The 24,377-nt window shown below is 43.1% G+C and overlaps 2 protein-coding genes across 16 annotated transcripts in view; both read left to right on the plus strand.

The window, feature by feature from the left end:
* MGA (MAX dimerization protein MGA) overlaps window positions 1–22,837 on the plus strand; it is a 162,882-nt gene extending 140,045 nt beyond the window's left edge. For all 12 annotated transcript variants that reach the window (XM_055098656.2, XM_008952000.5, XM_055098657.2 and 9 more), the window contains 5 exons: window positions 919–1,125; window positions 2,336–2,447; window positions 2,726–2,959; window positions 5,463–5,639; window positions 6,581–22,837. In XM_055098656.2, coding sequence (XP_054954631.1) covers window positions 919–1,125; window positions 2,336–2,447; window positions 2,726–2,959; window positions 5,463–5,639; window positions 6,581–7,857 — 2,007 coding nt within the window. In that variant the 3' untranslated portion in view covers window positions 7,858–22,837. The remainder of the gene's footprint in view (window positions 1–918; window positions 1,126–2,335; window positions 2,448–2,725; window positions 2,960–5,462; window positions 5,640–6,580) is intronic.
* The window catches only part of MAPKBP1 (mitogen-activated protein kinase binding protein 1), a 59,681-nt gene continuing 44,095 nt past the window's right edge, over window positions 8,792–24,377 (plus strand). For 2 of the 4 annotated variants that reach the window (XR_004666483.3, XM_034938565.3), the window contains exons 1-2: window positions 14,938–15,170; window positions 15,732–15,954. Coding sequence is in view for 3 of the 4 variants with exons in the window: in XM_034938565.3 (XP_034794456.1) it covers window positions 15,841–15,954 (114 nt within the window). In the remaining variant the exon portion in view is untranslated. Of the gene's footprint in view, window positions 15,171–15,227; window positions 15,955–24,377 lie in introns of those variants that run through there. The other 2 variants (XM_034938567.3, XM_055098663.2) reach the window with 2 other exon arrangements.

A 24,377-nucleotide genomic window follows, 5' to 3' on the forward strand; every position in this document is an offset into this window, starting at 1 on the left:
GTTCAGGGCACAGTTGCTTTTCATTATAAGCTTCTTAATATATGTGTGTGTGTGTGTGTGTATTTTTTTTTTTTTTTTTTTTGTAAAGATGAAGTCTTACTGTGTTGCCTGTGTTAGTCTCAAACTCCTGGCTTCAAGTGATCCCCTACCTTGGCGTCCAAAAGTGCTGGAAATTACAGGTGTGAGCCACTGTGCCTGGCCAGCCTTTTCATATATTTTAAGTCCTATATGCAAAGATTGTAATAGAATAAATAAGATAGAGAAAGGAGGCTTTAAGCCTTTCTGGGGATCAAGAAGGACTTTCCTGAAAAAGTGCAGAGTTTGAGTTTTAAGTGTTAAGTTTTAAATGTTAAGTTTTAAATGTTATGGGGGTTTAGGTAAGAGGTGGGATAAGTAATCTAGGTACAGGTAAAAAGCCTGTGTAATGTCAGGGAGGTGTGGGATTATGTAGTATATTTTGGGAATTTCTAGCAGATAGGAATGGTTGGAGAGAAAGGTGATTTAGAAGAGTGGCAGTTGATTCTTTACCAGATTGAGGAGGATCTTACAGTATTTTTTGAAAAACATTTAATGTAATTTGTATCATGAAAACAAATTTTAGTAATATAAATTACTTAAGCTCTTTCAGATCTGGTATGCCTGTAACATATACAATTTCTTCCTCATTTGAAAATCACTGAAATTTGAACTGAGAGCTGGTAAGATCACTTTAGCATGTATTAGAAATTACACTGTTGGCGTTGTAAGAGTTAGATTTGAAGGAAGGATAGACTGGTAGTAAGATGACCAATTGAGAGGCTGTTACAACAGTCCAGACAAAAGGTAATGAGTGCCTGAAATAGGGCAGTGTCATTTGAAACAGAGTAAGATGGCCAACTACATGTTCAAGATGTTTAGGAGGCAATCTTGTTTGGACAGGCTCCACCAATTCCTCTAAAACTGAAGCCTGATTACTGGAGTGACAAACTACAGAAAGAAGCAGAAGCGTTTGCTTATTATCGCCGGACACACACTGCCAATGAGCGGCGGCGGCGTGGTGAAATGAGGGATCTCTTTGAGAAATTAAAGATCACATTGGGATTACTTCATTCTTCCAAGGTTTCCAAAAGTCTCATTCTTACTCGAGTAAGTGTTCTGTGTAAATGACAGTAAGAGCTTGACTAAGAGATTCTTACCGATGATATGAGAAAGATAATCCACTGACATATAAGGGAGATTGAAATAGAGCTGCTTAAATGTAACAGATGAATATGGACTAGTGAATGCCCAATAAATCCCTTAGGGGGAAAATCATTATGCTAAGTCACAGTAGGTTTTCATTGAAAGTCAGATTTTTTTTTTTTTTCTTTTGAGACGGAGTTTTGCTCTTGTTGCCCAGGCTGGAGTACAATGGCACGATCTTGGCTCACCGCAACCTTTGCCTCATGGGTTCAAGCGATTCTCTTGCCTCAGCCTCCTGAGTAGTTGGGATTTCAGGCTTGCGCCACTACACCTGGCTAATTTTGTATTTTTAGTAGATTAGTAGTAATTTTGTATTTTGTATTTTTAGTAGAGACGGGGTTTCTCTATGTTGGTCAGGCTGGTCTTGAACTCCCGACCTCCAGTGATCCGCCCACCTCAGCCTCCCAAAGTGCTGGGATTACTGGCATGAGCCACTGCACCCGGGCAAAAGTCAGGTTCTTAATTGGCACAGCTATCCTTTCTTCAGATAGAGTCAGAAACTCTGGTTAGCCATGTTGACCACATTCTCGTTACATTGGTGTTCTTGATAGCACTTAGTACAGGTTATCACAGCATAAAGCACAGCATAAGTGATATTTTAATATGCTTAACAGTTGACAGTCATTTTAAAAGAAAACCTGAAATATTCAAGGGAGCAGAAGTTTTAATTTTGCATGTAGAATATCTAAAGTAATTTCGTTTAAATAGTTTTTAAGTAGAAGGTGGAGGAGTACAGGATACGCATTCATATCCCTCTAGAGCAGTTATTTCAACTAGATTTTGGTTAGACTAGGAGTTGATCTTAAAGTTGATTATTAAAATCTAAGCAGAGCACAGGTGTTTTGTATCTCCTCGCAGTGGTGGAATACCTACTACCATTCAGTGATGCTCTTTGGAAATAATCATGGTCACATTCCTTAAAAGTGTAAGCCAGAAATCCTCTTACAGTTTAACAAAAAATAATTTCTGAAACATCAACAATTGTTAATGGAATTTAAAAATTCTCTTAAGATGTCAGATTAAGTTTTTTTTCATTAGAGAAATTGTATAGGCCTTAGCTGTGTTTAAAGAAAGAGTGGATCAATTTTCAATAATACCACTATTTGTATTCTAGGCCTTCAGTGAAATTCAGGGACTAACAGATCAGGCAGACAAATTGATAGGACAGAAAAATCTCCTGACTCGAAAACGGAATATTCTGATACGGAAAGTATCGTCTCTTTCAGGTGAGATAAGTAAATAATCTCTGGTAAAGAGCATAATTATAGCTTTATCAAGAAGAAATCCTCAGTAGATCTTTCAGATACTTAATTGAAAGCTTGGCTCCCACAGTTTACAGCACAGTTATCCTTTGACTGGGTGGTGGGTTGTTTCTTGTGAATTGTAATCACCTTACTTTCCATAGTTTTTGGGAATATAGTTAAAGCAACTAGATTTCTGTTGACTCTGTTTCTCATTATGTGGCGTAATGCTGAAAGTGCTAATGTATTCTGTTAACTTACAGGTAAGACAGAAGAAGTGGTCCTGAAGAAGCTAGAGTATATTTATGCAAAACAGCAAGCACTAGAGGCACAAAAAAGAAAAAAGAAGATGGGATCAGATGAGTTTGACATGTCTCCCAGAATTAGCAAACAGCAGGAAGGATCTTCTGCATCATCTGTAGATCTTGGACAGATGTTTATAAATAACAGGAGGGGGAAACCTTTGATTCTTTCCAGAAAAAAAGACCAGGCCACAGGTAGGAGGGACATTCTTTGCTTTCCTTAATGTAGATATACATCAGTTGACTTTAGTGGACTGACCACCTTCTCTTGTCCACATTTTTAGTTTTGTGTGGTTTTTTTTTTTTTTGAGACAGCTCTGTCGCCCAGGCTGCAGTTGCAGTGATGTGATCTCAGCTCATTGCACCTCCCAGGTTCAAGCGATTATCCGCTTCAGCCTCCTGAGTAGCTGGGACTACAGCGAGCACCACCATGCCCAATTAATTTTTTTAATTTTTTAGTAGAGATGGGATTTTGCCCTGTTGGCCAGGCTAGTCTCAAACTCTTGACCTCAAGTGATCCACCCGCCTTGGCCTCCCAAAGTGCTGGGATTACAGGTGTGAGCAACCACACCCAGCCCACAGTTTTAGTTTTAATTAAATGAATTAAAGATGGGTTGTATAAAAAGTAGAATATTAACTACATTCGATTTTGGTTTCTGGTTGTAATACACACTCATGCAAATCCTGAGAAGTTACCAGTCCTGGTAGCATATTAGTCTATAGTCATGTATTTTTAATAAGTAGTTTTTTAAACTTATCTTTTCAGACTTTATATTTGACTTCGTGATTTCCCTGCAGTTCTACTGATGGGTTTAAGAAGTTGGGTCTAGCTGAGACCAATAAATGGGAAATTTTTTGTAAAATTTAATTTTGTCAAATCAGGCTCTATTTTTCTTTCTTCCTTTTTTTTTTTTTTTTTTTTTTTTTTTGAGACAGAGTCTTGCTCTGTTGCCTGGGCTGGAGTGCAGTGGCGCGATCTCGGCTCACTGCAAGCTCCACCTCCTGGGTTCATGCCATTCTCCTGCCTCAGCCTCCCCAGTAGCTAGGACTATAGGCGCCTGCCACTACACCCGGCTAATTTTTTTTGTATTTTTAGTAGAGACGGGGTTTCACCGTGTTAGCCAGGATGGTCTCGATCTCCTGACCTCGTGATCCGCCCACCTCGGCCTCCCAAAGTGCTGGGATTACAGGCGTGAGCCACTGCGCCTGGCCATCAGGCTCTACTTTTCATCAGATCACTTATTTATTAATACATTACTATTAAGAAACAGTAGGCCGGATGCGGTGGCTCACGCCTGTAATCCCAGAACTTTGGGAGGCTGAGGCGGGCAGATCACCTGAGGTTGGGAGTTTGAGACTAGCCTGACTAACATGGAGAAACCCTGTCTCTACTAAAAATACAAAATTAGCCAGGTGTGGTGGCGCATGCCTGTAATCTCAGCTATTTAGGAGGCCGAGACAGGAGAATCGCTTTAACCCGGAAGGTGGAAGTTGTGGTGAGCTGAGATCACACCATTGCATTCCAGCCTGGGCAACAAGCCCGAAACTCTGTCTGAAACAAAACAAAACAAAACAAAACAAAACAAAAACCCCAAAGTAAATTGGTCTTAACTTCTTATTACCATCTTGATTTTGGAAGTAAAGTTATATTGATTTTATGTGTTACTTATATTCTTAGAGAATGGTATATCTGGCTGGGCGCAGTGGCTCATGCCTGTAATCCCACCACTTAGGGAGGCAGAGGCAGGAGGATTGCTTGCACTCAGGAATTTGAGACCAGCCTTGGGCAACATGGTGAAACCCTGTCTCTACTAAAAATACCAAAATTAGCCAGATGTGGTGGTGCACACCTGTAGTCCCAGCTACTTGGGAGGCTGAGGCAGGAGAATCACTTGAACCCAGGTGGCGGAGGCTGCAGTGAGCTGAAATCACACCACTGTGCTCTAGCCTGTGTGACAGAGTGAGACTCCATCTCAAAAAAAATTAAAAAAAAAAATGGTATATTCTTTTTTACTCTTTAAATGTTTGGATAGCCCAGTGTATGAGCCAAAAAAAATCTGGTGTGGGTATTTTTTTTTTTTTTTGAGACGGAGTCTCGCTCTGTTGCCCAGGGTAGAGTGCGGTGGCGCAATCTAGGCTCACTGCCAGCTCCGCCTCCCAGGTTCACGCCATTCTTCTGCCTCAGCCTCCCGTGTAGCTGGGACTACAGGCGCCCGCCACCATGCCTGGCTAATTTTTTGTATTTTTAGTAGAGACGGGGTTTCACCGTGTTAGCCAGGATGGTCTTGATCTCCTGACCTCGTGATCCACCTGCCTCGGCTTCCCAAAGTGCTGGGATTACAGGCGTCAGCCACCGCACTTGGCTGTTTTGTTTTGAGAAGGGCCTCACTCTGTAGCTCAGGCTGGAGTGCAGTGTCTCGCTTGCAGCCTTGACCTCCTGGGCTTAAGCAATTCTCCCACCTCAGCCTTCCTAGTAGCTGGGACCACAGGTGCACACCACCACACCCGCCTAATTAAAAAAAATTTTTCTTGTAGAGATGGAGATGGGGTCTCACCATGTTTCCCAGGCTGGTCTTGAACTCCTGGGCTCAAGTGATCTGCCTGCCTCAGCCTCCCAAAGTGCTGGGATTACAGGCATGAGCCACCACACCCAGCTGAATGCCTTTTATCTATAACTAATTTCTGATCTTTCTTACAGAAAATACCTCACCCTTGAACACTCCACACACCTCTGCCAACCTTGTGATGACTCCGCAAGGGCAATTGCTCACCCTAAAAGGTCCCCTATTCTCAGGACCAGTGGTAGCTGTTTCTCCTGATCTCTTAGAATCTGATCTTAAGCCTCAAGTTGCCGGTAGTGCTGTGGCTCTACCAGGTATGTTGTAAGTGTTGTCCTCTATGGGAAGTGATAAAGTTATCCCTAACATCTCACGGTGACCAAGGAAGGCTTTGGATGTGTTCTGTAATGATAAAGAGCTATTCTGTTGGCATTTGCCTTGGTAAGAGGTGGCCCTATTTTTAGAACACATTTGGCTTGAGCTGTGGTACTGTTTGGTGTGTTTTACACCTGGTATTGGGAACCATTTTGTGAACACTAGTAATTTCTAAGAGGAAGAATAAAAAATATATCAGAGGGAAAGGAAGATGTTAAATGATCATGGTCTTAGGTCTTGGTGTTGATAAATATTTGTCACTTTTTGTGGTACTCAGAGATGATAACAGTCCTGCATTATTAGCCCCATTCACTTTGAGCACTACTCTGTTTTGGGGCAAAGGGTAAAGTTGAAAGAGAAGCCTCACTTGGGTGATTAGGTTCCAGGCAACTAAACTTCTATTAAGGTGAAAGGGTCTCTTTAGTAATATTAGGATCCTGGTTACTTTATTGCCATTGCCAGCCAAAATTCCTTGTCTCTACCTGTTGCCAAACTCACTCTGGAGGACTCATCTTTCCTGGTTCCCATGCTGCCTTTAGGGCTTCATTTTCTGCGCTAAGTAGCAGTTAATTAGGTGAACAGAATCAAGATGCATTTCTGCCTTAGGAGAAGAATTAACTTGGGGAGCATTTCTATAAAATAATTAAATGGAACTTTAAAAAATGATGGAAAGAGCCTTTTGGTTGGATTTTAGTTGAGATTTTTCTTGTTGGGTTAGGTCAATAATTTGAAGAACTGATATTTCTTTCATCTTTTTGATAAAAGTAGAGTGCTGAATTTAGACTACAAATCCCTAAGATGGTCATATGATATGACAGAGAGAAAGAGAGGTGTTAACACTAGATCTAAATGAATTTTTCTTTTTTTAATTTTTGTTTTTCAGAAAACGACGACTTATTTATGATGCCACGAATTGTTAATGTGACATCATTGGCCACAGAGGGAGGTTTGGTAGATATGGGTGGCAGCAAATATCCTCATGAAGTTCCTGATAGCACGCCATCTGACCATCTGAAAGACACCGTCAGGAATGAAGATAATTCCTTAGAGGATAAGGGTAGAATCTCTTCCAGAGGAAACAGAGATGGCAGAGTGACGTTGGGTCCAACGCAGGTTTTTCTGGCAAACAAAGATTCTGGTTATCCACAAATAGTTGACGTTTCCAGTATGCAGAAAGCACAAGAGTTCTTACCTAAAAAGATTTCTGGTGATATGAGAGGGATTCAGTATAAATGGAAAGAGAGTGAATCAAGAGGGGAGAGAGTGAAGTCAAAGGATTCTTCATTTCATAAATTAAAGATGAAAGATCTCAAGGACTCAAGCATAGAGATGGAACTGAGGAAAGTAACATCAGCTATAGAGGAAGCAGCTCTTGATTCCAGTGAACTGCTGACTAACATGGAAGATGAGGATGATACTGATGAGACACTGACTTCACTGCTCAATGAAATTGCTTTTCTTAATCAACAACTAAATGATGACTCTGTTGGCCTGGCTGAACTACCCAGCTCTATGGATACAGAGTTCCCAGGGGATGCTCGGCGGGCTTTTATTAGTAAGGTTCCTCCTGGAAGCAGAGCAACTTTCCAGGTTGAGCACTTGGGAACTGGTTTGAAAGAGTTGCCTGATGTTCAAGGGGAGAGTGACTCTGTCAGTCCCCTCCTCTTGCACTTGGAAGACGATGACTTTTCTGAGAATGAAAAACAACTTGCAGAACCAGCCTCTGAGCCAGATGTCCTTAAGATTGTTATTGACTCTGAAATAAAGGATTCCCTCCTTTCCAACAAAAAAGCTATTGATGGAGGGAAGAATACTTCTGGCCTCCCTGCAGAGCCCGAAAGTGTGTCCTCACCCCCCACCCTACACATGAAGACTGGCTTGGAGAACAGCAACAGCACAGACACTTTGTGGAGGCCTATGCCAAAGTTGGCCCCTCTAGGTTTAAAAGTAGCTAATCCTTCCAGTGATGCAGATGGTCAGAGTCTCAAGGTGATGCCTTGTTTGGCACCTATAGCTGCCAAAGTTGGGTCAGTTGGACACAAAATGAACTTAACAGGGAATGACCAGGAAGGCCGGGAAAGCAAGGTGATGCCTACATTGGCACCTGTTGTGGCTAAATTGGGCAACTCGGGGGCCTCACCAAGTTCTGCAGGGAAATGAACTTACTTGTCCTTAAGCAGAAGCCAAGCTGTGAGGGGAAATTGATCTCACCTCCTTTCTCTGCAGGCATCTGTTTGTTTGTGTCTTAGAACTTGGATCCTTGACTTCAATGATGCAGTGGATAATGATGGGAGAAAGGGGGTAGGGTGCTGACCCTGGTATAAGAAGTACTCTGAAATTCTGATCATGTTAAAATGTGTTACCTCACTTGTGGTGCTGGGTCCCCTCATCCTCTCTAAGAAGATGTGATCCATTACTGAACATGAGGTGCCCCTCTTACCCAAGGAATTTATAACATGACTCTGGCTCCACAGTGGTTTCTAGTTCTTCCCCCACAAGCGAAAGAGCTGTTTGCAACTTTGGAGTTGCTGTAGACTGAACTGTAGCTTGTAGCTGTTGAATTAAGTCCAAAATCTAAGGAATGCGATGGACTTGTGCAAAGGGATCCAGAAGAGACACTTTTTAGTTGATGTTTCAAGAATAGGGAGAGAGAGGATGGGTACCATGGAATACCAAAGTGAAGGACTTTGTGTCATTCAGCAAAATTTTCTTTTTTCATATCCTAAGTAGCTCCCATTCCCTCACCTTTTCAATCAGAATTAACAAATTCAAGCCTTCAGTAAAGTAGGGATGCTTTTAACTTTTATTATTAATTATTTTGAGATCTTAAAAAAATAGTAGTTCTCCCCTATTATTTTTGTGGGCATTGAAAAGCTCATTTCACAGTACCAGAAATTTTTACTGGGAGTATATATTTTGGAGGTAGGCATAGAGGGAGCCCTACCCCTTCCACAAATTACGTCACTCAAGAGACAGCTAAAATAAAATGCATTATCTCCCCAGACCAGAGACAGTGGCCAAAATAAAAAATCATGGGGCTGGAAATTTCCCAAATCAAACCAGCCTCCTGGTGCTTGAAGGTTTCATTCACTATTACCTGCACAGGATGTAAAGAAAAGTCACAGTAGGCACTCTTTACCAGGGAAATAAGGCAGTATTTGAATCACAAGATATATTTTTTATCTGCAACCATGGATTCAATGATCTGTAGAGCTTTTTCACTCATTAACTGTCAGGATATGAAGGACTGACAGTCTGTAAAGATATTTATATTTTTGTATAGTTGTTTTCATAGATTTCTCAAAGGCTGAAGTTTTCAACCTAGAAGATGAGATTTGTATTGAGTATAGAAATGATGTTTCCTATCTAGTTTGTAAATAATCATGGTGCACTTGAGGGGTCTCTTGGAAACTCCTAGGGGGTCAAGAATCACTATTCTGAAACTGTATAGACTGGGATTTAGCTGCTGCATTTTGCCTTTCTTAAATAATTATATTTTGGAATGTAACCCCTGTTCTGTCTTCATTGACAGGATTTGCTTGTGTTGTTAAAACACTAACACAAGAGCTTCCAGTGCCTGGGCCGTGCCTAGGTGATGCTATTTCTTCTATATCTCCTGTCTTCTTTATCCCAAATCCCACTCAGCATATCTTCAGACCTAGGTTGTAAGACCAACTTTGGATTGGATCTAGCCAGTGAATTATTATTTCCATGGTTGGTTCCCTTTCTGTTAACTCTGGTAATCAACAGATTGAAAACGGTGGAAGAACTTCCTCTGAAAATTGCAGTGGGAGCAAATTCTTGTTGGTTTTGTGCTGCTTGCCTTTCTAGATCTGCTCATCAGCACTTAACCTTCCCTCCTCTAAAGGTTACTAAAGAAGCCTGAAGTAGGTAAAGAGTGCTCCTCAGCTTCTTCTTATCCTTCCACTGTTTACCCAGCAGATTTCATTCAATGCCTTAGCCAAGGAGTCCAGCACCTGTCTCCCCTGCTAATAATTGTCCTTAGAGATGCTAGTACTTTAATCCAGGTATAGCAGTTTCCCGTTATTTTCTTGCTTGTCGTTCCCCTACATTTCCTCCTGATTTCCCAAGACTCTTTGTGGCTTTTGAGGGTCAGCCAAGGAGCAGGCAAGTGAGTGAACAATCCTCAGGAAAAGAAGGACCATTTTAGCTTAACACTTCCTTTTTTTTTTTTTTTTTTAAGAAGAATATAGGTAAACAGGTAATGATTCTTGATTGGAGATACTATTTGACTCTTGATGAGAGTTGTACGAAGATGGAAATGAGGGATGATTCCAGGCGTTTTAGGGGGAAGGCTGCAGATACCATTCTAACCCCCAAGATACTGTGTTCTCAAGACCTCTTAGAACTAGGTGTTGTCAGGGGTAATTTGAGGAGGGCTTAGTCTTCAGAACAATCCTGCAGTCTTGACAGAAATCTAAAATCTCCAAAAACTCCTACCCTTTAACCTTACCCTAGGGGGAACTGATCTATGAATATTACATGTGTGATTATGAAAGGTGAAGTTGAGTGAGAGGAGTTGAGGAACGTGGAAGACAGTGAGCTCTCACCCTAACACTATAAGAAGCATGATCTCAATAGACCAATAATTCACCTTTTTATACATCTGTAAATAAATGGAATGTTTTTAAGAAAATAATTATGTCAGATTTAGCATTTTCTTTTATATATTAAATATATATATCTTTCCTTTTCTGCTTTCGAAAAGTGACTATTTTTTTAGAAATCTAAGAAGTTTGGTGATTGAAAGGTAGAATATATAAACCTGAAATAAAGCAGTTAAAACAATTAAAGCAGAACTTGGTGTTGGGAGGTTTGTGCCAACTTGGAGTAGAGAATTCTAATTCCCTAAGACATATTTGAGAGAGGTGCCACTGAAGTGGTTTTATCATAGGAATCCTTTCCTTTTCTCTAAGTTTCTGATATGCCATTTGGGGGAGGTTTTCGATGTTCTAATCCTTGTAGCATGTTTTACATGGAGGCTTCAAAATTGTGTGCAACCTGATGGCAAGTATTTGTTTTAGAAGTCATTCTAAAATCATTCTGGTGTCAGTATGAGCAAGGCAGTTTACCTGTTAACCTTGGGGAGTAAAGGTACACAAACACAGTCTTTTAGTGGTAAAGGACAGTAGGTGTTCTTAAGGGAAGATATGTTAAAGAGTTTGACAGTTAACAAAAACGTTTAAAGGAATCCTTTAGACATCCAACTACTCCTAATCTATTAAGGTCACTAACAGATCAAGTCCAGTTATATAAGCTTCATACAAATTGTTCACTTTGTGTGATTTTATAGTACATACAATAGTTTTTTCCTGGAATTACGGATGAAATACCTGATGCTAGGCTCTTCTATAACAAGTTTGAAAATGTTTTGAACACACAAGAAAGGCAGACAATCCATATGTTATTTTTGGTTTAGTGGTTTAGATAATTTTTTTTCTAACTATACTGGTTGAGATATTTGAAATCGAATAGGGTGATGCACTTTAAAAACGGGTCTAGAAAATAGTGACAGCCCTTGTCCCTCACTCCAGAATTAAACAACAACAAACCATACACAGCACATTTTCCAGGTACTTTTATAGAGAATGACTGATAACCAAGAATCAGAATACATTTCTTGCACAAAACTGTTGGTTTTGAAGAAGGTGCTGTAAAGGCATCAGTACTTCATGTCACTGTATTATCACTAATGAAATTTTTATTTTTATTTTTTTTGAGGCAGAGTCTCACTCTGTCGCCCAGGCTGGAGTGCAGTGGTGCCATCTTGGCTCACTGCAAGCTCTGCCTCCCGGGTTTACGCCATTGTCCTGCCTCAGCCTCCGGAGTAGCTGGGACTACAGGCGCCTGCCACCGTGCCCGGCTAAATTTTTTGTATTTTTTTGTAGAGACAGGGTTTCACCATGTTAGCCAGGATGGTCTCAATCTCCTGACCTTGTGATCCGCCCGCCTCGGCCTCCCAAAGTGCTGGGATTACAGGCGTGAGCCACTGCGCCCGGCCTACTAATGAAATTTTACATGGACACAAATATCTAGGTGCAGGGAAAATTAAAGCTGAGATATTCAGACTCACTGCCAGTTGGAGGAAAAAAATCAGTTATAATGCATTTTTTGGAATAGAGGCAAATAATTTGATAAGTACAACTTTTTGTTTGAGGCATAGCTAATGTTAGACATGACTGAGCTGTTCTACCCATAAGTGTTGAATAGTGATGGTGGTGCATTAAGAGGATGGGAAGACTATGGGATGAGTTGGAAATTTTGAGACAAATCTAAACTCTACTAATTTCTATTGTTGTAAACTCTGCTGGTAGAAAAGATATTAAGTAGGAAAGCAGTCTTGGAAGCATGGTTTTGAGATCCATTGTGTTTCCAACTGCAATCATTGATCTCAGCTGTTGCACAGTGCCTTTGCATGTAAAGGGGCTCAAGAAATATTTGAATTGATGAGCAAATGTTTAGACTGTTTCCCAGGAACTTATACCTTATTTGCATGTTATGCCTAGGGTGAATTTTAAAATTTGATCTAATGAGTATAGTGCTAAACAGACAACTATATAACGTCTATTCCCCAGACATCTAGAATTTCAGAAGCTGGCAAACACTATGTATAGATGTTTAGGACATATAAAAGTAGAATAAAGTGTTAAATAGTGTATGGATGATGAAATACTTACGAAGAGTTAACTGCATTTTGGAGGATTGGGATGGCAAGTAGAGTCATGCGTCACTTAATGATGGGGATACGTTCTGAGAAATGCACCTTGGGTGGTTTTGTTCTGCAAACATCATAGAGTGTACTGTACTTAAACAAACCTAGATGGTGTTGCTTAACCACATACCTAGGCTGTGTTGCTCCTAGGCTACAACTCTGTACAGCATGTTAACTGCACTGAATATCATAGGCAGTTGTAACACGTGGTGTTTGTGTGTCTACAGATAGGAAAGGTATGGTAAAAATATGATATTATAATTTAATGGGACCATGTGGTCATTGAAATGTATACAGTGCATGACTGTAAATCTGAGTGGAGAAAAGTGAATAATGCTTCTGTTCACATTAGACCTGGGACTGTCATTTTCTGAGGAATTAATGAAGAATGGGAATAGCCTATATAGCTTATTCCTATATTGGTATCTCAAAGGCAGTGTAGTACCTAGACAATAAAAGTTGGACTGAATTGTGAAGAATTAAAAATGTGTGGGCCGGGCATGGTGGCTCACGCCTGTAATCCTGGCACTTTGGGAGGCCAAGGCGGGCGGATCACGAGGTCAGGAGATCGAGACCTCCTGGCCAACATGGTGAAACCCCATCTTTACTAAAAATACAAAAATTAACTGGGTGTGGTGGTGCGTGCCTGTAACCCCAGCTACTCGGGAGGCTAAGGCAAGAGAATGGCTTGAAACCAGGAGTCGGAGGTTGCAGTGAGCTGAGATCGCCACTGCAGTCCAGTCTGGGGACAGAGCAAGACTCTGTTAAAAAAAAAAAGCGTGGCTTTGGCCTAAGACTGGAAGTACCCAGATTCCAGACTTAAGAAATCCTCATTAAAATGCTTTCAGTTGTTTTTCATGAAAGAAATGACCAGTGATACTTTGTAAACCATTTATCTGGCCATGAGTGATCAGGTGAGAAAACCGTTAGCGGACACCAGAATGATCTGGAGAGGATTAGGGACGGCTCATGTGGGCACATTTTTACTCTAGTTTCATGGGTGGAGATGGCATCTGCCGTGGTCTGCAGCATGCAAGTAAAGACACCAGGTGGCACCATTTATTAGCTTTCAATCCCATGGAGAGGTCCCATCATGTAACTAGCAAGAGGTTGAGGGAACCAACTACCTCTTGCATATTGTAGCTAATGGTTCTTGCCTTCTTCCAGACTTGGGAAATAAATTTGAAAATCGTATTTTATGTTTCATAATATTTGCAGTGCATGGTTGAAGGGAAGAAGGCCACGTGCTATTGCCAGTTGGTCTCCAGGAGGTGACATCCATCATCTCCATGTCAACTTGTGAGCTTTACAAATCTAATTTTCAGTACGTGGCTACAGTATACACAAGCAAATATGTGCTTTGCCACTTGGCTCTAAAGGCTCACCGTTGTACACAAGCAATGAGTTTAGGGGTTCTTCCCTCTTGTTATCACATGTCATCTCCACAGGGTTTCAAAAGATCTGGATAGGGTGAGACAGACACACCAGTGTAGTACTCCCTTGGGTCCCTTGTCTTTGGCTTAGGCTTTTTCATAAGGTATAATAATTTGTTAGAGGTTCTTCCCTCTTGCAGACACATGTCATCTCCACAGGGATTCAAAAGATCTGGATAGGGTGAGACGGACACACCAGTGTACTATTCCCTTGGGACCCAAGTCTCTGGCTTAGGCTTTTTCATAAGGTAATTTCTTGTGGTAGTAGTCAAGTGGAGAATACTCAGGAAATACTATTTCATGTAACATTTCCGTGTATTCCCTCTGCCTCCCCCGACATGAGTTACAAAAACTACCCCTCGATCTATATCAGCAAGCTCGACAGTGACCTCAGCAAGGAACAGCCCTAGATAAAAGGATTCATAAGTAAATGGAACGAGGAAAAGATCTAGAGCAACGAAGTCCTGGTCAGCTTTAGGTGAGGAAGCACAATGGGATGTTGGAGGCTAAAGAAGCCATGAAACCTAAAGTATTATAACATAGCATATGCACTTCTCTTCTCTTTCCCCCGCACGCCCAAAGCTCTGTTCAAGGCCACCCTTTCCCCTTTCATGATGACCAGGTTGCCCAGTGCAAAAATACTCTTCTTAGCTATTAAATTGCATTACTCAGAATAATCCTTTCCACGTTGAGTCTACGTGCCGGACTGGCTGCGAGCAGAAACTACTTCAGTCGCTTTAAATCTCAACACTTGTGGTCGCTGGGAGCAGAGCTTTTAGGCTGTAGCTCAGTCTTGTAATTCTGAGCTAGGAGTTTCAGCTACGGTCCCTCGGGCCTATCAGATGACAACCTTAACACCCTGGAGGCGTGGTTATCGTCTTGGGGCTCTGGGAAGTGCAGTTCCATGGGGGACCAGGCCTGATAATACCATAAAAGGCTTGGTTCTCTCAATTCTGAAGCCATGTTCTGTTGACCTTCCTCTAAAAGCGGTACCCGCAATTGTGCGGATTCCGTGGTTCCCTAGTCCCAAGCCGTCTGCTTCCTGGGCCCTTTCATTGGCTCCGCCCCCGTAAACCTTGCTCGTCCACTCTGGAAGCGCTCTCCGGACTACAGGCCGCGCCCCTCGCGTCGGCTCCGCCCACCCAGCCCGCGGCTTGGCCCAGGCGGTAGTTCGCGTTTTGAGCCGATCGTGCCACCATAGCTCCTGCTGCTGCCTCTGCCGCTGCGGCTACCGCGGCGGAGCTGAAATTGCCGAACGCGATGCCCGAGGGCGCTGTGAGCGGGGTGGCCTTAGCTCGCCGAGGCTGGTGAGGCTGGGCCCGAACGGGGGCGCTGACGAGTAGCAGGGGCCTCAGAGGCGGGTGAAAGATAAAGGTCCAGAGCCGCTGTGGAGGGCGGAGAGCGAGCTCTGGAGGATAGGGAGTGGGGGAGGGAGGCCCCCGTGGCAGAACGAGTTGTGGGCTACGGCGAGCCCCGCCGCGCCGAGTCCCCGCCGGCGCTAGCGCAGGTGTCCAGGCCTGCGGAAATCCCTGGTGGTATCGGCGGCCTCCTCCCTTGGACACTACAGTTGCCATGGGAACAGTTGGGCATTAACGGGAACCAGATCGTCCACGAGACCAACTGGGGCCCATCCCATCCATCTCGCCAGTTAAACGCCTCTGGCGGGCGTGGGCCTGGCATTTCTTCGTGGCTTAGGATTTTCCCCCCCTTTTTCGTGAGCCTTTCCTTCCGACGTTGTAAGAAACTGTGCAGGGCTAGAAGGTGGGGATGAGGGAAATGGTGAGAGCAATACCCAGAGGTAAAAGCTGCAGACTTCGCTAGGCAGAAGGTAAGACACTGTGATACTAAGGTGGCTTCTGCCATCTCAGGTCAGTGAGAGGGCATACTGGGAAGCCCTGTGGAGTGGGAAGACAGTGCCGCTGTTGAGACAAGACCCAGGACTGGGCCGGGGACTGTCCCAAAGGGTTTCTCGTCATAATGGCTGTGGAAGGGTCAACCATTACCAGCCGGATCAAGAATCTGTTGAGATCTCCATCCATCAAACTGCGCAGGAGTAAGGCAGGAAACCGACGAGAGGACCTCAGCTCCAAGGTGAGTCCTGTTGGGATCCACCTCTTTCCAAACCCACCCTCTCCTGCTCCATGTTCCTCGTTAACCTTCCTGTTTCTTGGGAAAGATAACTAGAAGCCCTTGTTGACTCTAAAGGATCACATGTGATCTCTGCAGGCAATGATTTGGTTTTAGGTTGAAGGAAAAAGAGCAGCAGGGGTGGGCATGCTGAGATTCATCCATGAGAAGAGGTGAATAGTAGGAAGACCACCTGGGTTCAATTGTGGCCTCACTATACACTAAGCATGTGCTTGGGAAGCCAGTTGATATGCTATGACTCAGTTTCCCTTCTTGGGAGAGGACAGTAGGAACACATACCTTGTGAAGGGCTAAGCTGTGACTAATGTAGCTGCAGGTGTTAACGTAACAGCTGGGGTTATGTAAGACTGTAGTGGCAGAAAGAAATATGCTAAAACACCTAGTCAGAGTTACTGGCTTGGTAATTGCTCTTGCCTACGGTGAAAACAAATTTTTTTTGTCTCTTCAAGAGGCTAACTGGAGCCTTTTGGCTTCTTAGGAATAACATGCAAGAAGCCAGATATCTGTCAGCAAAACAGTTCTGGATGGCCCTTGAGCATTGCTTATCTCATTCACTATATGCCAAGAGCCACATCCCACTCAGCTGCAGATGATCCTCAGAGGCAAAGTTCCTTTCCATCGCTTCACTTGTCTGGGTTTTGGTCCTTATGCTTTTTCAACTAAATAAACCCCACAACTTTGGGAATCCAGAAGTAGACGACATTTATTTAATCCCTTGAGGGAATCCAGGGCTTTACTCCCACAGGATCAGATCAGATTTTGTGTCTTATTAGTAGCCTGTAAACACAATAGGGTTGTGAGGTACAAGGTTGTTACAGGGAGAGGCATTTGAGACCACAGCATTGTATTGCTTTGCCTGTATCTCTTCAGTGATGAGTAAATCCCATGAAGAATGATTTAGAATGCCACTGTACAAATGGCAGGGTTCTGGGAGGACTTAGTTCAGCCCTGTGTTCCTTAGCAGAACTTTGAGTAGATTTGGTAAGAAGGTGAAGAGCTTTCCTGTATATTTCAGCAGAAGTTGTGTTGAATCACAGTTTGCTACAAGGTTTTGTGATGGTGGACATTGTGACCCTTCCAAGGTCTCTTATTCATCATTGTTTCTATTCTCCTGAGGCAGGCAAAGAAGCCTGAAATGTAGAAATTGCCTTAGATATGACTCTGTTCATTCTTAATACTGCAAGTGCTCTTATTCTTGGCTGGTAGCTTGGCAGTGACCAGCACTGTTAGAGCAATCTTCTCCAATCTTTGGCCTCTTTTTCTGGCCAGGAATGATATATGTAGTAGAAACATATAATGAGAGTTTAGCCTTCATTGTTAATTCTTACTGTAATTTTGGTCTGGAATCCAAAAAGTATAGTTGCCATTCTTTAAGACTTCCAATATCATCCATTATTAATGCATTTAACAAGTGTTTATTGAGTGCCTATGAAGTGTGCAGTCAGTGATGGGTAAAACATTACCCTTGCCATCAAAGAGCTTATGGCTAGTCAGACATGTAAACAATTAAAACACGGTGTGGTAAGTGCTGCTGTAGAAGTATGTGTACGTTGTTAATGGAAGCACAGGGGAGGCGACCTAAGTCAGTTCAGAGGAATTAGGAAAGGCTTCACAGGCCAGGCATGGTGGCTCACCCCTGTAATCCCAGCACTTTGGGAGGCCAAGGCGGATGGATCACTAGGTCAGGAGTTCGAAACCAGCCTGGTCAAGATGGTGAAACCTCATCTCTACTAAAAATACAAAAATTAGCCGGGCATGGTGGTGCATGTCTGTAATCCCAGCTACTCGGGAGGCTGAGGCAGGAGACTCGCCTGAACCCGGGAGGCTGAGGTTGCAGTGAGCTCAGATCCTGCCAGTGCACTCTAGCCTGGGTAACAGAGCAAGACTCCGTCTCAAAAAAAAAAAAAGGAAAGGCTTCACAGAGGAAGGGATGCTTGAACTGTGAGTCCTAAGGCAGGTGGAGAAGAGCTCTCCAGGAAAACAGTGGAAAAGGGGCATCCCTGGCAAGACCATTTACCATTCCCTGTTTAAAATAGGAATTCAGTGCTTCAGACTGCTTTAGATGGCTTTGTCTGTCCTGAAGCTGTGTATGAAAGAAATACTTAGCTGAAGTTGAATGACCCTTGAATGGTCTGGCAGCAAAATGACTGGTGCATATCTTTAGCACCCAAGAGGAGTAGCTGTCTTTGTGCGCCCAGGACCCTAGAGATGCCAGACTCCCCACACTCCTTAGTAAAAGGTCTCTACCTGAGATTATTCTAAAAGTCTGCCTTGTGATTACTCTAGTGTATTAAGCTCTGTGAGTTGCTCTAATATGTGGTGGCTGTGAGTAATCATGATAACAGGAAATTTGTGATTCATGGATAGCTAATTCTCAAATAAAATTTGAAGACAAAAAGGTACATGCCCCTTTTGGGGGGCAAAGAAGGAAATGTCAGAAAGCCTTTATGCAGCTCTTACTTCAGATGGCCTCCTGCTTTGAATTATACTGTTCTTTCTATCTAAAGTAGCCTTCTCCTTTACACCAAATTGTACACTTATTTTTAGGTCCAATTCTGTATTTATCAGAGCCACAGGGCTTTCTGTGACTAGCCCCCCACCTTGAAACCAATATCTTATTGTTGTTTTATGTATGTCTTCATTTGCTAAGGATCGGGGTCATGCTCTTTATTTCCTTTACATCACACCGTTTAGGACAGTGTAAGATAGGCAGTATATACTAAAAAAAATAAATGAGACTAATTTAAAGATGTCAAATATAGTGCGGGATAAACTTGGACATCCAGGTGAATAAAATAATCAGGAGGAATTTATGACCTCTTTAGAAGAGAGATCAAAACTACGATTAATAAAATGGTGACAAAGAAGTAGAGATGCAGCCTAATTAGGTGTGAAGAACATAAGAGAGAAGAAGTCCACGTATGCAGAAAGCAGTGCTCAGTAAAGGGTTCTTAATTCAGGGGAGACCTAGTTAAAAATATGGCTAAAAGCTGGTGTGAGAGAGCCAGTGGAGGTGGAGATTTAAGTTACATCAAAGAGTAGATGAGTGCTGAGATTTTTATTAAGCTTTTTCAGAGGGAGGGGAGTCTCTTCAGTGGAGTACATTGGAAAAGACTGATTTAAAGTTTTATGCTAAATCAGCTTAGTCTTGGTGAAGTGTGACTTGAAGTTATCAGTAAATACCCAAGTTCAAATCCTGTAGACTTGTCATTTCCTGCCTCTCATCTCTAAGTTGGGCTGTGTTTTCCTTAAGAAGCAAATGTATGTGTTCTTGATAGCTAACCCTCCTCCTCTGAAAGTTTCTGAAAGATTTTTATGTGGAGGGAGCTGGGCTTGTTTTCAAGGACAAAGGATAGAAATGGACCAAAGCCCAGCAGGCAAGATTTAAGTTAGGGTTACAAAAGGATTGTCTGTGCTGGAGGGTTGCTAGATTTTTAAAAAGTAACTGAAGGAGGTATTGAGATCGTCCTCCTCCTTAAGAGCCATTAATCTGATCAAGGTTGTATTATTCCTTCTGGAAACAATGGGTAAGATGACTTTCTTCTAGTTGTGTTTTTTTAATTGTAAATCTAATTCTTCTTTCTCTATTTGTTTCCCCAAGTTTTTTTCCTGTATAGTTGTGTGGTGGTACTTCGAGCCTTTTGAGAAGTGACTCTAAGAAGAGTTTGGTTGGGTGGGTTTCATGAAGGAGAAAAAGTGGCAATACTCTAATTTCAGCTTTTGCTCAGTGTTTGAACGCATATATGATTTGGTATTGGGGAAACATACTCATTTTTTTCGAGACGGAGTCTTGCTCTGTTGCCCAGGCTGGAGTACAGTGGTGTGATCTCGGCTCACTGCAAACTCTGCCTCCCGGGTTCAAGCGATTCTCCTGCCTCAGCCTCCTAAGTAGCTGGGATTACAGGCGCGTGCCACCACGCCGGGCTAATTTTTTTATTTTTAGTAGAAACGGCGTTTCACCATGTTGGTCAGGCTGGTCTCAAACTCCTGACCTCGTGATCTGCCAGCCTCAGCCTCCCAAAGTGCTGGGATTACAGGTATGAGCCACCACGCCCGGCCAGTTATTTTTGTTTTTTGTAGAGACAGAGTCTTACGATGTTGCTCAGGCTGGTCTCAAACTCCTGGCCTCAAGGGATCCTCCTGCCACAGCCTCCCAAAGTGCTGGGATTACAGGCATGAGCCACCATGCCCAGCCCCTGCCTTTCTGAGTAGCTGGGACTAGCGGTGCTTGCCTCTGCGCCAGGCTCCAGTCATTTCTTAGTGTTCAATTCACACGCTCTGAGTTCTCCACATAGAATAGATGACTAAGAGTGGATGTCCCTGTGGCCAGCAGTTATGCCCCTCACCAGCCTTTGTGAATGACCTTCAAAGCTCTTGTTGAATTTTCTGTCTCTGAGGTCTCTTGAAATAAGGCTTGTGAAGTGTCTTGAGATCCTCACAACAGGTGGTATACAATGAAAAATGTCAATGTTCTCCTAGTTTTGTTTCTTTGATCACCATTTCATCCCTCCTTCCGGTGCCTGCAGCTGCCCTCAGCCTTCAAAGTGATTCTCACTGGAGAGAGAGGATGCTTCTCTCCCTGGACCCAACACCTCTTCATTTACTGTCTAAAAATAGCCCAGCCTCTTCAGGCTGCGAGTTGTCTTTCGAAACCTCCTCTCACCTACTTGGCCTCACGCATTTCAAAGTCGAAGAGCACTACTGCTTTCCAAGTTTTTCTCTCTTTCAGTTTGCAATTTAGGGCAGGTTCCCTTCTTGGATTTGAGTCAGTGTCTTATTTCCTGCTGGTATTTTGAATGTCTTTCATTTGTCACCTGTGTATTTTCATTTCCTGACTGATGAAAAAACAGGTAGAAATGAGGCTTCAGCCTGACATCTGTAACCTCCCCACCAACCCTCTGAGGCTGAAGTTGGGCTTGATGCTGTTATCGCTGACCCTTTGTTTGGAGAAAACAGTCCAAGGTTTGAAATTGGGGCTATGTTTATTCAAACTAAGCTTCTCTGAGCACATGGTCTGTCCCACTCATCCTCAGAGTATCCGTTGGTTTTACTTCATGTTCAGACTGCAGTGTTGTTAAAGAAATAAAGCTACAGTGTTTTCAGAAGGGTTTGTTATATTATACTTCATGTTCCCACTGCTCCAGGCTAAGCGTCTCCTCTGGGCTCCATTGTTTAATGCAGGACAAAGCCAGGTTTTCTGGCAGCTTCCTTTTCATAGCAATTCTCAGTAGAGGTATAGAATGAGACCTGCCCACCTTCTTGGGTGTTTATTACCCCATTTGTGGATTTTACTTTAACTTCTGTTACCTTAAAAAAAAAAAGAAAAGTTGGTGAGGAAGGCAAGAAATAAAAGTGAGTATGACAGCCAGACTGGGTAGTGTGGATTTTTAGCGTTGGTATTTTTGAATGTCCAGATTTTCCAAATCCTTCCTTCCTTCCTTTCAACAGTTATAGCAACAGGTCCAGTGCTTCTTCATTGGTCACATTATTTTCCTCTGGTTTTGAAGGACACTTAACAGAAGAATGAGTTTACAGTATGGATAGCTCCTCCTAGATTTCAAGGGAGTAAATTCCCCCCTCTCATTTTGTCACAATGTTTGCAATGCTTTTTTTTTGCTTTTTTTTTTTTCCTTTTTTCTTTTTTGAGACAGAGTCTCACTCTGTCACCTAGGCTGAAGTGCAGTGGCGTGATCTCAGCTCACTGCAACCTCCACCTCCCGGGTTCAAGTGATTCTCTTGCCTCAGCCTCCCGAGTAGCTGGGATTACGGGCATGTGCCACCATGCCTGGCTACTTTTTGTTTTTTCAGTAGAGACAGGATTTCAACATGTTGGCCAGGCTGGTCTCGAACTCCTGACCTCAAGTGATCTGCCTGCCTCGGCCTCCAAAAGTGTGCAGTGCTTTTTTTGGTTGCTTCCCTATTTGGTAAAACAATCCTGTGGGTTTTTTTGTTTTTTTTTTTTTTCTTGCTGGGATTTTAAAGTTTATATGCCTTATCTCTCCTCCTAAAACTGTAATGAAGCTAAAGATATTTTCCTTTCCCTGCTATGCCGGGCATGGTGGTGCACACCTATAGCCCCAGCATCTTAGGAGGCTGAGGCGGGATGATTGCTCGAGCCCAGGAGTTTGAGGCTGCAGTGAGCTATGATGGCTCCACTGTATTCCAGCCTGGGCAACAGAGTGAGACCCCATCTTAAAAACAAACAAAAACTGTCTGCCCCTCTGTTTATAATTGAGATTTTAATTTACTTGAAGATCTTAGAACAACCCTTTGTGAAACCATGTGGCTGATTTTTTTTCCCACTTTGTCAAATGTTCTTTTGGAGAAATCCTGAGAAGAAAGTTTCTTTGGTGGTTCAGGATTTGAGCGTTGCTCCTTATTTATCACAGTTCTCATCAGCCTTTGAGACCCATCTTCCTTTAGTGGCTCTTCTGGTCTTTTCCTTATAAGTTTGGCTGATGCTGTTACAGGTGCTAGCACTTAAGAAAACAAGACTTTAAAAAATTATGAAATACAGGCCGGGCGCAGTGGCTCATGCCTGTAATCCTAGCACTTTGGGAGGCCGAGGCGGGCGGATCACGAGGTCAGGAGATCGAGACCATCCTGGCTAACACGGTGAAACCCTGTCTCTACTAAAAATACAAAAAATTAGCCGGGCGTGGTGGTGGGCGCCTGTAGGCCCAGCTACTCGCGAGGCTGAGGCAGGAGAATGGTGTGAACTCGGGATGCGGAGCTTGCAGTGAGCTGAGATCGCGCCACTGCCCTCCAGCCTGGGAGATAGCGAGGCTCTGTCTCCAAAAAAAAAAAAAAAAATTATGAAATACAACAGACATTAAGAGAGTGTACAAATATAATATTGTATTATAAATAATGATAAATGATTTCCCCGTGTAACCACCGCCCAAGTGAAAAAATAGAACAATGGTAAGGTATTGGCAGTTTCTGAGGGACGTGATGCGAATGTTGTCATCAGGGTGGGTGAGGATGTACTAGGCACTGTGCTAAGCATTTTACATATACTATCTTATTCAAGTTTTACAGAAGTCTACCATAAATACTATTACCACCCCATTTTGTAGTTAAGAAAACTAATGATAAGAGAGGTCAGGTGAGTAGCTGGTAGTTACATAGCCAGTGAGTGGCTAAGCAAGAATTCAAATAGAGGCTTTCTGAACTCCAGGGCCCACACTTAATCTTTATTCTGCATTCCTCCCAGGGAGCCTTCATGTGCACAGCATGGCACTGACTGCAGAAGTGTGCCTAGTATTACCATAGTCAAAGGGCACATCATGCACTCAGCTTAGAAAAAGGGACAGTTCCCAAAGAGGGGGAAAAAAAAGGGACAGTTCCTTAAAAAAAAATACTTTGTCCCCAATTCCTTATAAAAGTCAATTTAATGAATTTCTCAGACTATTATTTTAGATCCATCACTCAGTAACCCTTGTCCATCTATATCCTTACTCCTCTTCCCACCTCCAGCTCCGGATTTCCTGAACTTTTGTTTCTGCTGCCTGTTCTTGTCAGAAACTGTGCAACCTTGGTTCTGTGGGTATGTGAATGTCAGGTTGGCAGGGTGCAGCTGTGTGGTTCCAGATGACCAGAAGCCACAAGCGGTTGCTGCTTCTCTCTTGGGATTGGTTGGGGAGTGAAGGGCAGACCGACGGATGCCTTGGTTGTTTTTCTGTGTGGGTATCATGGGGCTTCAAACTGTTGTGCTCTTTGTTGGCTGGTTGATTTTGTAGCTCATGCTCTTGAGGTGCTCTTTCAGGTCTCTCCCTGTTTTCCTCTGAATTCCACTGCTTTGTTATCTCTGTTAGCATACAACTGACCTTGTTTTTGAAGCTGTGGAGAGTAGCTGGTGGAAATACCTCTTCCAGTTGGGAAAAAATGGACTTAAAATGTCCCATGTCCAGGCTGACCTGGATGATGACAGTTGGTTGATGAGTTAATTTGAACATGAGCAGAAATGAGGTCAGTTGCCTGCCTGACTCCATGTGGCCATGCTGGCTCCAGGTTGCAAAGTTCTTCGAGCAAGTACCTTGTCTTGCCTAATCTCGAATGTCTATTCTTTTTATTTCTTATCTCAAATAGGCATTGTGATAACATTATAGGTGCAAAAGTATGAGGTCTAAAGGCCTCTGCTTCCCTGCACTCCCTCAGTTTGTCCTGAGCAGAGGGAGCCCCAAGCCAGATGGATTGGATGGAGAACAGCCCATAGGCAGTTTGCAGTTGTGGGCGCGTAGCTGGGAGCATGCTCAGAAACTGATTCTTGGCCTCACGCCTGTAATCCCAGCACTTTGGGAGGCCGAGGCGGGTGGGTCACGAGATCAGGAGATCAAGACCATCCTGGCTAACATGGTGAAACC

This window comes from Pan paniscus, chromosome 16, assembly GCF_029289425.2.
Source record: "Pan paniscus chromosome 16, NHGRI_mPanPan1-v2.0_pri, whole genome shotgun sequence".
Classification (NCBI taxonomy): domain Eukaryota; kingdom Metazoa; phylum Chordata; class Mammalia; order Primates; family Hominidae; genus Pan; species Pan paniscus.